Source organism: Drosophila obscura, unplaced genomic scaffold (genome assembly GCF_018151105.1).
Source record: "Drosophila obscura isolate BZ-5 IFL unplaced genomic scaffold, ASM1815110v1 contig_4, whole genome shotgun sequence".
NCBI classification, from domain to species: domain Eukaryota; kingdom Metazoa; phylum Arthropoda; class Insecta; order Diptera; family Drosophilidae; genus Drosophila; species Drosophila obscura.
This window is the reverse complement of record NW_024542828.1, coordinates 6,003,983-6,017,086: the sequence shown is the minus strand read 5'-3', so window position 1 is coordinate 6,017,086 and position 13,104 is coordinate 6,003,983. Positions and strand designations below refer to the sequence as shown.

At 39.3% G+C, this 13,104-nt stretch overlaps 1 protein-coding gene across 20 annotated transcripts in view; it reads right to left on the bottom strand.

The window, feature by feature from the left end:
- Positions 1-10,374, bottom strand: part of LOC111065797 (tropomyosin-2) — a 31,672-nt gene extending 21,298 nt beyond the window's left edge. For 8 of the 20 annotated variants that reach the window (XM_022354202.2, XM_022354200.2, XM_022354201.2 and 5 more), the window contains exons 1-2: positions 2,777-3,143; positions 703-2,054 (exon numbers count right to left, since the gene is read on the bottom strand). In XM_022354202.2, the coding sequence (XP_022209894.2) occupies positions 703-2,054; positions 2,777-3,128 (1,704 nt within the window). In that variant the 5' untranslated portion in view covers positions 3,129-3,143. Of the gene's footprint in view, positions 1-702; positions 2,055-2,776; positions 3,323-4,448; positions 4,530-5,701; positions 5,828-6,095; positions 6,251-10,266 lie in introns of those variants that run through there. The other 12 variants (XM_022354210.2, XM_041595025.1, XM_022354217.2 and 9 more) reach the window with 8 other exon arrangements.
- Between the last annotated feature and the right edge of the window lie 2,730 nt (positions 10,375-13,104).

The window sequence follows — 13,104 nt, the reverse complement described above, 5'->3', positions numbered from 1 at the left end:
ATGTAGAAAGAATTAAAGAGCTCCCACCAGAAAATTCCATGTAATTCCTCAACGCAAGGGCAAGAAAATGAGAAAATGAGAGGGAGCGAGCGGAGAGGAGAGGGTTTAAAGAAAATCAGTTGACAACGGGCCACAAAAGAGTTAAGATTAGATTGGAGAGTCGAAACATTTGATACCCTAGCGAGATTAATACTCTATTGAATTTAAATGATATAACGCTAGCGTTTGCTGATTCTAATCAAAAAAATTAATAAGGATTGGGGGAACAGAAATTCCATTTCTCTGTCTGGTAAACAGCTTGCTCAAATCGTAGTACCCTGCTCTAGGGCATATCGCGAAAAAAGAAGGCAACCAAAGTCGACAACGACGACGACGACGTAATCGCTTTGCAATGTGCAAACCACACAAAACTAACAACAACAAAACATTAGATATACAAAGAGAGAACCGAGGAAAAGAAACAAGAGATAGGCAACAACAAAAATTGGAGCAATCATAGATAGAAAGAGCGATAGAGGGACGAGAACCTAACCAAACTTTGCAACGAACAACAGCCAGGGAAGTAGACATCAGTTGGAAGACGGAAGACGTTCTTTCATTGGCTTGAATTAGATATAGAAATGTGATTAGTGGAATAAATATAGAAAAGACTCCCATCATCATCATCATCATCATCGATGCGCTCTGTCATCTGCTAATTACCCTTTTTAGTTGTGTATTCATGATGTTGTGCAGCTCGTTCCGAATGATATTGAACTTCATCATGGTGTCCGAACTGAAGATGGAGCGTCCAAAGGCCAGGCCCGGATAGTCCGCACACCGTCCCTTGTTGCGGCGTGCCTCTCGCTCTGCCACAATCTCGGCCGCCTCGCTGGTGCATCGCAATTTGGACCACTCCGCAGACTGGTTGTCGTCGTCATCGCCCAGTGCTATGCCCTCGTCAATGGCGCTGGCACTGAGATCGGTGGCCAGGCTATCACTGCTGGCCTCCATTGCACTCGTGCCATGTCCATGACGCTTGCTGCGCTCTCGCTTCCCCGACGACGACGAGGAGGAAGACTTCTTCTTGCGCTCTGATTTTTCACCTTTGTCACTCTTCTCCGACCTGTCGCCTCTATCACTCTTCTCAGACCTGTCGCCCCTGTCCCGCTTCTCGGACTTTTCGCCTCTGTCCCGCTTCTTTTTCTTGCCACTGGACGGTTTGCCTTCCTTCCCGTTGGGTGGTAAGGGCAAGTCTGAAGGCGTTGCTGTTGTTGTTGTTGCAGTGTTGCCCGCTGTGGGCGTGGCCGCACTATCATCTTGAACGCTGCTCTCATCCGTGGGCGTGGGACTGTTGCTGCCCAGGGAATTGGTCACCGAATCGGTGAGTGGAAGACTAAGGGTGCTGCGGCTAATCGGTGTGGAAGGCGTCTCCACGGGTGTATCAATCTCGGGCTCCGGCTCCGGCTCTGGCTGAACCTCGCCACGCAGATTGGAGAGCACGCCCTTGGAGTCGCCGCGATAGAGAGCGGCCAGTATCTCCTGGACATTGGGCACATTGGGCCGACGTGTGCCCGAGAAGCGTGGATGATGCTGATGGCCACGACGTTTCAGGGCGGCTGGCACCAACGGTGAAGAGAGGCTGTGGGTGCTGTTGCTGCCCGTCCCACTGGTGCTCGACAGGCCATCGTCGTCGGCACTGTTGTTGTGCGACATATTGTCGTCAGAGTCGGAGGCGTCGCTCCAGAAGTCCGTCGATCCCGACTCGTACTCACTGTTGGAGCTCTGATCGCAGATGAGCTGTTGGTACCTTTCGTAGATCTGGGCTAAATACAGTTCGGCCTCCTCATCGTAGTATAGCAGATCGTCCAGCACATTCAGCTGCGCCTCGATGGAGCACCAACGCGAAGACTGCCCCGATAGTGCCCCGTCACTGCGACTGTGCCTGCCGCTGCCGCTGCCACGCTGACGCTGATGTTTGCCTGTTTTTGGTTTTGGTTTTTCACTTTTTAACAATTGTTTATTGCATGCGCGTTTGTTACGCGGCTGCTGTTTCTGTTGTTGTTGTTTGTGTCCTGTAGAGGTGTCAAAACATTCAAAACTATCGATGGCTCAACTATCAATCGTTTGGCAGCTCTAGTTTCCGAGAGCAGACAGACCCACAAGATTTATCAATAAAATATACCGCCTGACCCACAGAAATATACCCAAATATACCATTCCATTATCAAAATATACCGTAAATATACTGACGGACACGACAAGACGTTGATATTCCTCGATTTTGATATTCCGTTTAATATTACTAGCTAGTTGGACATCTGAGCCCTAAACAAATAATTGTTTCCAATTCCTCAATAAGTTTTGTTTAGGATAGGCTAGTTTTCAGAACTCTTGTTCATTGGTTTGTTCACATAACAAGGTTCAAACAAAAACGGCCAAAGCATAAAACGTAAATTTTGACTAAATGTGACGTCATTGTTGCTGGTCAACAATGTATATACGTTCCAAATGCGTTCCCGTAAGATAAGATACATGTGGCTCACACCACGAAAAGGAGGAGAAAGTCTTCACCTCGGAAAATAGAGCAAATTTTTTAAAACCACTACGATTTGAGAGACAGAATAATATCGATATTTGGTACTACCAGATAACTACACCCGCACTGCAGACAAACAAAAGCTGACTGCCATGTGCACGTGAGTTATCGGAGGTACTGCCTTAACTGCTTTAGATTTGATTTGAAATTATACAAATCATATCTAATTCAATTGAGATTGAATGCTGATTTCGTTACGCTTTTGTTGTGGTTGTTTGTCGTTGCCGCCGCTAGTCAATAAATGCCGATGCGCCCGCTTTATTTGATGGGCCAGCCGGCGCGCCGCACTGCCAAAGTATTTGTACTTTTGATTTTGTGATGGTTGCTGCGTTGTTGGTTTAACGGTGGCCGTTTCTTTGGCTGTTGTTGTAATTGCTGCTATTTTTGTTGTTGCATTTGTTTTGGGTGCAGTTTTTTCACTGCTTTTGCTTGCTTTTGGATTGTTTTGCTTTGGTTTGGCCGTTGCTGTGCTTTTGTTGTAACTCACTTTTTGCCACTCATATGCATTATTAACTTTTGCATTTCCTATTGTTAATGTTTTCTCGTACATATTAATTATGTGCGCCGGCTTTTGCTACAGTTTGTTGTTTGTGTGATTTGATGCGTGATGATGTTTTCGACGTTTTGTTGTTGTTGTTGTTGTTGCTGGTTTATTCAAACAGCTGGGCTCATTGTACCGTTAGTTGTTGGTTTTTGGATTCCGAATTTCCTTTTTTCTCTAGCTATTTTTATTGATGATTTAATAGATCGAATTTTTGTTTGCTCTTTTTATCTCTTTAGATTTTCAATAGCGCGTGAAAAATGGCAGAGAAAAGTTTTCGCGTTTCTCTTTCTCTTGTTGTTGTTGTTCTTTTGGCATGTGTAACGGTTTATTTATGTAATTTGTGAAATCTCTAGAATTTCATTTAATGCGTATTAAATGAAAGTAGTGACTTTTCTAATTAATTAATTGATAATTGATTAACCTATTTATGTTGATTTTATAAGAATGCGGGTTTCATTTAATTATAATTTATAATTTATTTGATTTGGATTTTAGTTTTCCGATGGGGTTGAGTTTGAGGCGGCGGGCGGCGGCTGGTCTGCTGCTTGCTGCTGCTTGAGGTTCTTCGGCCCCGCTGCTTGCTTCGGCGTTGTACTTGAAAGTGTGTGCTGTGCCTGTGCCGACAATTTTGGGGCCATGCGCTCACCGGCAGTGGTGCTTGCTCTCTCTCAATCTACCAAACTACATGTCTATCTTCTCTCTCTCTAATGCGCCCCCATACAAAGCGTGGCGGACGTGTGGCACATGTCCGAGTGAGTCAGCATGATGTGTGTGTGTGTGTGTGTTGCACTCTGATCGTACATCGTACATCCAGGGGGAGAGTGAGAGAGAGAGAGTACGCCACAGCCCCACAACCAACACCATCCACCCACTCCCTATAGTGATGCTCTCTCTCTGACACAAGCTTTCACGCAGGGTATATGCAAGCAGTGGGTGGGTGGGCAAGTGCTCTGCTTTGGTCGCGTGGCAGAAAGCAAAGCGTCGGCAGAGATTGAGGAATGCCTGACCATGTCTCAATATGCCTTGCAAACTCTCTGGCTCCTGATCTCTCTTACTCTCTTGCGGTATTTGCGTTGAGTTTTCCTGGTCTATTCATTCCATTTCAGTTTTTGTTTGTTTTAATTGCTTATCTCTGTACTTTTTTTCCATATTTCGTATTGTTACTCAGGCGCAGGCATCGTCATATCTATTTGAACGATACGGATACGGGGCAGGGCCGTCAACGACAACAACAACAAACGCCACAACTGATAATTTGTCAAGATCTCATAGTTTATGCTGTCCGGTAAGTATATTTTTTTATTTATTTTTCACGCCTCTGGTTACCTGAAAATGTTGAATTTTTGAAACGCTGCCAAAACGCCAAAAGTCCTTGAAATACTTTCCGAAAATGTCCCAAATCAAAAAAACAAATCGTGAGAAGAACAAAAAATTCAATTCAATTTGTATTATTTTTTTCTTGTGGAAAGCACAAGGCGGTGGCGGCCCAACGCCAAGAAAATTGTTCTAAATACTGTACAGAAGAAAGGAGAGGAAACCATTTTTGTTTTTGCATGCAAATATTTTGGCAAACACAAATTTTCATTTGTCTTTGCGTTATTTGATATTGCCCGACACACACACACGCACACAGGCGCGCATGCGTTGCTGGCGCGCTCTCTCTCTCTCTCTCTCTCGCACCAACGGGCTGCTATTTCCGACGAATTTAAAAATAGCGCCGCACCAAAGGCGCTGCCAACAGTAAAAAGAAAAAACGCATACTCAGACAGAGTGCTTCGTGGCAATTGCTGACTGCTGTTTCCTTTTGTTTGAATTTGAATTAAAAATTGTATGAGAACAAGCACCTCGAGCTGCTGCTCATAAAAATGGAATGGAATTTCCGCCCCCCAAACATTTATCTCATTTCAAAGAAGGTGCCAGAAAATTAGCATTAAATTGCCGCAACGATGACACAGTTTTCCCGCTGGCCCATTTTCATTCTCTAGCACCCCATCCCCCACATTTCCTGAAGCTGTATAAAAAAATCACTTATAATCAAATTTATGTGTATTTCTTGACTTGTATCTGAACCCAGATGCATTTCATAGGGTATATTGTGAAATGGCCTAAAAAGTAAATGTTTTTTCTTAAGATATATAGATACTTATTTTAAGATATTCTTTCTGGGAAATTTGTAACATTTTTGAGTGCGCTAACAAATGCCAGACTGAATTTCAAATGATTAATGGGGTCTGTCTCTCTAATGTTTTGAACGTTTTGTCAAGTGATTAAAGAATTATGATTTTTGGGGTTTTTTTTTTTGGGTTGCCTAGGAACAACTTTAAAGATTGAGCTATGCAGAATTTTGACTTTGAATTAAGATAATAAGTTTAATCTAGGAATATGATTCCAGGGCTAATGGGAAAATTGCTATAAAATTAAAGGGAAGCTAACTAACTAACTAACTAATTTATTTCCAACACTTAAATTTAACTTAAGTTTTCCTGTGATCCAAAAAAAGTTTTGAAACATTTCTTCTCTAAGCCTCGCTTAGAATCTATGCTAAAATATTCTAAGAGGTAGGAAATTCTTGAACTTACATTCTGCAGGGCCTTGTTCTTCTCTTCCAGCTTGCCAGTGACAAGTGTGAGGGCCTCCTGGGTCTGATCCAGCTCGTTCTCAACGGTCTGGATTTTCTTTTGCAGCTGGCGAGCCTCCTCCTCGGCCTTTAATCATAAAATTTCAGAAATAAAATATGAATAAAATGCAAACAAGAAAATGGCATGTGTGAACAAGATTTATTGTGTGTTTCGGTTAGGGATCATCGAAGCAAGAGATGATATTCATGTAAACCTTTAATTATGTTTTTTGTTAAATGTTAAATGTTTCTCCCACTCTCTGGGAGCAGTGCGTGTGGTTTTTAGAGTGGGGAGTGTTACTATATATATGTATATGGATTATATAGGCAGCTACACCACCTAATGGTTGAATTACCTTTTCGGCGCGGGTGTTGGCATCGCGTGCCTCTTGTTCGCAGACGAGAGCGCGCTCCAAAGCTCCATCCTTGTCGACTTTCATCGCTTGCATCTTCTTCTTGATGGCATCCATGGTGTATGTTTATTTGTTTTTGCTACTGTACTCGAAAGAAACTGCAAACGAAATGAAAAATGATGAAAAATGGCAATGAAAACGACGCTTGTTGTGGTGCAGCCAATAAACCAATTAATAAATTTATGCGATAATCATCTACGATTTGGTTTATTCGCAATGGATAAGAAAATAAAATTTAAATTAAAAAACTTGTTTTGTGTGCACAGAAAGTGAAACTCTCTTTTTTGCAGTGGAGAATTGCATTTGCATTTTACGAAACTTTAAATGAAAGTGGAAGCTAAAAGGAAGCTAAAATCCTTTCTGACTAATTTCTGAGGCTTATGCCATGATTATTCTAACTTTGAGCTTGAAGAAAACTAAACAAAACGAATTTTAAATTGTTCATTGCTTGGTTTGCTTTTCATTGTATTATCTGGCCCTGCTTTTGCCACTAAAATACACTTGTCTTTTGGCTTATCTTTCTGTTATCAGCATTGAGAGTGCAGTACTGTCCCCCCAGCGAATGAGCGAGCAATTTCCGAACAATTCTCTACCCTTTTTTGGGCTGAAAGGTGGCAAAACCCATTAATTATTCGCACGAAACCAAAAATCGAAAACACTCAAGGCCCAGCTCATGCCCAGACCAGATATACTGAGCATTGTTCCAGCTCATCGGACTGTGAATTGAGCTTTTAATATTTTGTTGGCGTTTCTTCACGACTTTTATTCCCGCTTCTGGGTCTCTCCTCTTGAATCTTGTGAGTGTGTGAGTTCTTTTTTTTTGCCTGAGAGTGTTTTGCTCATCTCACAGTAAATCATTTAAACGAGGGAATACCTGACTAGGTAATGCACGTTTTTCGGTTTTCGGGGTTCTTGAAGAACTGTCTCTTAGTTATGCAGATCACATCGCATCGGAATGGTATGGCATGGATTGAGAGCGAAGCTGGATGCATATTTGAGTAGAGAGTTTCTGTCTGTCACCCCCCACCAAGAAATTGGTGCCAGTATATTGAGAGGCAGCCCCAAATGTGGGCCAAGAAAAGGGTTCAGAAATAGCCATGGCCACAAGAATTTATGACGTGTAATATTTATAGTTTTTGTGTGTTTATTTTGATTGATCTTTCGTAAGAAAGAACCTTTGCTTTGGCTCTAAATCATCATAGTGCAAATCTTAGGATTTTTAAAAGAATTTAGATCTCAGGGCAAATATATATATATATTTTGCTATTTCTCGTTCTCGTTAAACTTCTGAAAGATTTACAAGCGAAAGTGCTTGTATATCTTGCCATCCTTAACAGAGTTCTACTGCAGCAATATCCTTAATTTATTTTGTTCCATTCTAAAGCAAGTTCCTTTTAATATAGATAACCTTAAGCCCTGTATATTCCCTACAAACATATACAATAATCCTACCACTCTTAACACTCATCAATGAATCATTATCAGCCACTCAGTTGGCTTGGCTTAAACTATGCTTCTTCTCGTGTTTGGCTCTGACTCAGTGTGGACTCAGCTGGGGCCCTGGGGGGGCTTAACCTCTTCCGTGTCATTTGCACACCCCATTCCAGTGCACATTCTTCCGCTACCTCCTTTCCACCACATACCAACAACCAGACACTCCACTTGACCAACATTTGTCATGGCCTGCGCCGAACCCAGGCATGCAAGTCCACTAATTGAGTCAAGTTTTAATTCTGTATTGCTGGCCCAGCCCGTGTGCTGGCTCTTGTTCTTTTCAAAAACATTAATTTATTTTTAAACATTTTTTTGTTTACATTCCGCTGAGCCTCTGAACCTCAGGTTCAACGAAAGAACAACAAAAAGAAAAAGCAACCGAAGGAAAACAAAAATTGAATTTAAATTACGAGTAATATTGCAATCGAGGCAAATTTGTTTGTGTTCGTTGAAACACACAGACACACAGACGAGTGAGTATGTGCCCCATGTGCATATGGCGGCATTTGGCATATGGCATCGAATGAGGTGACACATTGAGAGTTATGTTTGCGTTGATTCAGCGGAATAAATCTTAAACCTTTCGGCAATGACATATATCTTGTATACCCGCACATAAATGAACCTAAATACGAGAAGAGCGCTCCATTAAGGTTAAGAAAGTTGTAGCGTTTAAGGGATAAATAGGTAATTCCTTATTATAATATAATAAAGCTTTAACATTCACATATATTGGTTGAGATAAGATAATATATTGCAAATTAAGTGGAGAAGTAAAGCCATAAAGCTGTGTTAACAGAGGCTATTCCTTTAAGCGTATGTAACTCTTTAACTACCACTTCTTTGTACCCCATTTAATACCTATAAAGTTGTGGGATTCAGCTATAATAAGGACAAACATATGCCATTAAGGCGAAAAGCATTTATCTTTGAAAACCAATACTTAGAATACTTTGAAAATATTTAAATGATGTGCTCAAAAGGGGAAATTGGATAGTACACATTAAAGTAAATAGAACTTAATTGCTTCATTGAAAATGTTTCTTTTAATGGTAAACTTTATTTCATTTAGTTCCTTCCTACTCCCACATTTTCCACCAAATCTATCTGCCACAATTCCAGCTCTCCAGTCTCCTTTGTTTATCCTCGATCAAGAGTAAGTAAACACAATCCGAATATGTACTCTGTAGGTTAGGAAATATGTTCTACCCCATACATACTCGTATCTTCTAATTATATCCATCTGTCTCAGAATTTTCGTAGATTCCAAACTATCCATTGGAAAAAATCAGATATTTGTTGTACAGAATACAGAATTCTATTCCATTTTGGCTATTTTTAAGTCTCAACAGACACACACACACACAGTCATTGTATCGTATATAGGTCTTACGTATATAGAATCTATATCGAAATGTCTAAGGCGGCAGGCCACACTGAAAGCTTTCTCTCTCTGGCTATCTCTCTTGAACACCCATCAAATGACTAAAAATAGGAAAACTGAGGAGGCATCTGTTGAATATCCAACGGATATTACTTAATACTACAATAAGTAGAAAATTACGAGAGAGAAAGAGACAGAGCCAGAGTAGGGGATAAGAGCTTTCTGGGGAATTTGTTGGGGTTTTTTTTTCGCCTACGTTCGCTTCAGATACATTTGGCATCTGTGGCCAGCGGTTGTGTATCGGATTTCATGGATATAAGAAAATTGCACAAGCACTGAACGAGGCTCTGAATTATTTGGATTTATTTTGAATACCAAAAAAGGAACGAAAGAATCGTTTTTCTTTCTCTGCTTTTCCATACTTTAATCTATCCCTCATTCAAAGATCTTAGAATATAGTGATTCATAGGACTCTATAAAAGCAAGAGCATAAAAAAGGTAATCCCTTGGCATTTAGCTAAAGAAATGTAAGACCAGCTAGGGGATGTCTAAGGGAAGTCAGAGCAAGCTATCAAATAATTCTATTATTATTTTGATAATTTTGCATGGCAAATGGAGCTCAAGATCCTCATCACTCATTTTGCTAGAATATCAGAGATTCCCAGAGAGTCCCAGAGCAACCTTTAATAGTTACTCTGGATCTGCTGCTTTCTGCTCATGGCAGAGAACCCAACGACGATGCGTGTAACCCACGATGATGAATGCCCATTGACAATGTTTATATATCTCATGCAGAGGGCACTTAGCTTAGTGGAAATGGAAATTCTAGATGCCAAATTGTGGTTAACAGACAAACTTGACAAAGCCCCCAGAGAATCGTTCTTAAAAGGTGCTTAACCTCTATTTGGGTTTTCATTCTAACTAAAAAATTTTTTTAAATATTCTTTTTGTTCTGTTCTGTCTGCTATGCTTAAATACTTGCGGTTTCTGTTCTTGGTTACTATTTAGATTTTTTCACAGCACTTTGATTTGATTGCAGCAAACGTATTTTGATTATATAATTATTTAAGTTGATTTTGATCCTTTTTTTGCAGTTGGTGTACCAATTTCTGACACAGTTTGAATACTTTATAATTTTTTTTGCACGTAACAAGATTTTCTAAATACTTTTTTGGGATATCTTGGTATTTTGGTTGGAGGTTTTTTTTTCTTTGCCTTCCTTTTTTTTTTACTTACAAAACTTTTATTCGGAGTTATCCGCGACTTGAACGGATTGTGATGTTCAACTGAAAATATTTATTCAATATGTTGACGTTCGATGCCCGCCGTTCGGTCGATTTCGACCGTTCTACACTGGTGTGTATAGGTGTGAGCCACCGCCGCCACCACGTGTGTGTATGTGTGTGTGAGAGAGAATGCTTTTCGGCCATGCGATGCGGTGCGATGCTCTTGTTGGCTAGCTGCTCTTTCGCTTATTTTGGAACTGCATTTATGCTCTCGTTTGAGTACAGCGATGATCATCACAACAAAGAGAGCACACGGCATGGCATGGTATGGCAGGGTGCTGGTAGAGCTTGTACACTGTGCCGAAAAGTGGCAAGTGATTACAGAGAATATTTACAGAAAGTTTAACAGAACTTTGTTTAGGAAAATAAAGAGAGGGTAGCTGCGCCAACAGAAGCTTAGATAGATAAGTTTCCCTGATGGAAGCCCTAGAATTTAGTGCTCCAATTAAATCATATCAAATATTCTTGGATCACTGAATCATATTTAAATTCTAATATTATAGAAAATATTATTATAGTTATAGAAATTATATACACAAATGGAAACAGCAATGCCCCATTATTTTGAGGGGTAGTTTTAGAAACGAAAACTTTTCCAATTTTATATTGGATATTTTAAAGTACAAAATTTCTCTCAGTGCAGCCGAAAGACAAAACAGAGGAAAATCGTACATTTTCTTGCTTGCCAACACTTTCGGCTCGCACTATGGGGAGGCTGATTTACGATCTCTTCTCACCCCAGCACACATACACACACATATAGCCGGCGCCTGCGCTTTTACTGTTAAATCCTCTCAATCCTCTCTCTCTATCCTTTCTCCCGCTCTTCGCCAGGGCTTTCTTTCACCTGTTCACTGGCTGTGTTTGGGTGTGTGTGTGTGTGTGTAGGCTGTTTGTGTTTCTTCTGCCTATTTTTGAATATTTCCCCATATTCCAAAAAAGCTTTCAAACCCCCAGTATTTTTGGTTAATGCAAAATATTTGAGAATACAAAAGCAACATTTTCTCTATCTTCAATGTTTGTGTGTGTGCCTGAGAAAGCTGCTGTGAATGTGAATGTGTGCGTGGATCTTTTTGTTTTGCTTTTTGGTTTTCTTAAATTCTATTTTTATCTTTCAGTTATTGATATGCCAAAAAAATCTTGTTTCACATAGATATAGACTACACACCATAGGTCTACGGATTATTTTTTTTCTTTTTGTTCTATATAATTTGAGCGTTTCCTATAGATTGTTCAACGTCATGTCTACGAACGGGAAACATTTTGTTGGCGCAATCAAAATTGTCAAAGTACGATTTTACTTCGTATTTTGCATGTTGCATGCTTGTTTGTAACTCTCTCAGAAGAAAGCCCCCCACCTATGTATACCATGATTCATGTATCGAGCAGAACGTGGAAATCGTATTAATTTTATTTCCTCTAGATCTCTGAAAATCAGCAGCTTATACACAATAGTATGGGTTATCTTTTTAGATAACATTTTTACCCATCGATCACGCTCGTTCATAAAGATTTTAAGATAAATAAACTGAATTTTAAACCAAAAGAACACACCATAAATCCATTGATTAATTAGGCTATACTATTTGGCACGTAATATGGTAGTTTCCGATCAATTAAAACTTTAATTTTTGCTAAATGGGTTTTTCCAGAATTTCCTTTTATATTTTTTTGAATACGATTAGGTTAAAACTTGGAAAGTATTATATCTGAAATGAAATGGTAGATTAATATTTCTTTCGATAGATTAAATGAGAATAAGAGAATACATTTTTTATTTGTGATTTCTATACATAAACATTCATCTTTTCAGTTTCTTAGCAGTAAAGTTTGTGTATTTATTAAAAAAGGGACCAAAGATGTTAATGGTTTTATCTGTTTTAAGATATTTTAATTAATAAAGGATCTTATTTGTTCCAGGAATATTTTTTAAAGTTCATAGAATTTCATTTGAATTTCATTCATGAAAATTTGTAGTATTTTTGTTGGCTATAACACGAGAAATACATTATTATTGACAGTAACATATGTATAAGTTAAAAGTCCTTTTTTATTTACAACGTGATTATGATTGTCCTAAAAAAAAGTACAGAATTTTAATTAGATTAAAGGTAAATTTATAAAGAAATAAATTAAACTGATTATATAAATCTACTAAATTGCAGCAAAAGCCCGCTCTATAAATAAAACTCAATTTGATATTAGAATATTTATTCTTTGATTTTCTCTTGGAAAAAATTATGTTGCCGTTTTATTTTTCTGCGAGCACTGAGACTGTTGAAAAGTTTATAATTAAATCCAGCAACACCCACTGCATGACGTAATTGTTTTCATTCAAAACAAAAAAGTCTTTCAAACTAGATCAATATATATTTATCATCCTAGATATGTAAGGAAAAGAAATATATGTTTATATGTATGTAATATATACATATATCATGAGAAAGACCCTTGAGACAACATCGACAACATTGTAAAAAGCGAAAATGTGTGAGCAACTTGGCTAAATAAGAAAAAACGAAATCATGGCCACCTGATGCTGGGGGGGCTGAGGCTGTGTTATGGAAAACAAAAGTTTTCATAATTCCAAAATATACACCAAATAAAAATAAATGTACGCGAGCTGGTGCGACAAGTGCACAATCTTGTTAGAAAAATCGCAACCATATTTGGTGAAAATTGCCTGGAAATGTGGAAACAGAGGGGCATAGACGACGGACGACTGGTGTTGAAGCCATGAGAAGATTGTTCAATCAGATTGTTGGCTAGGCCGCTGCGGGATGGATGA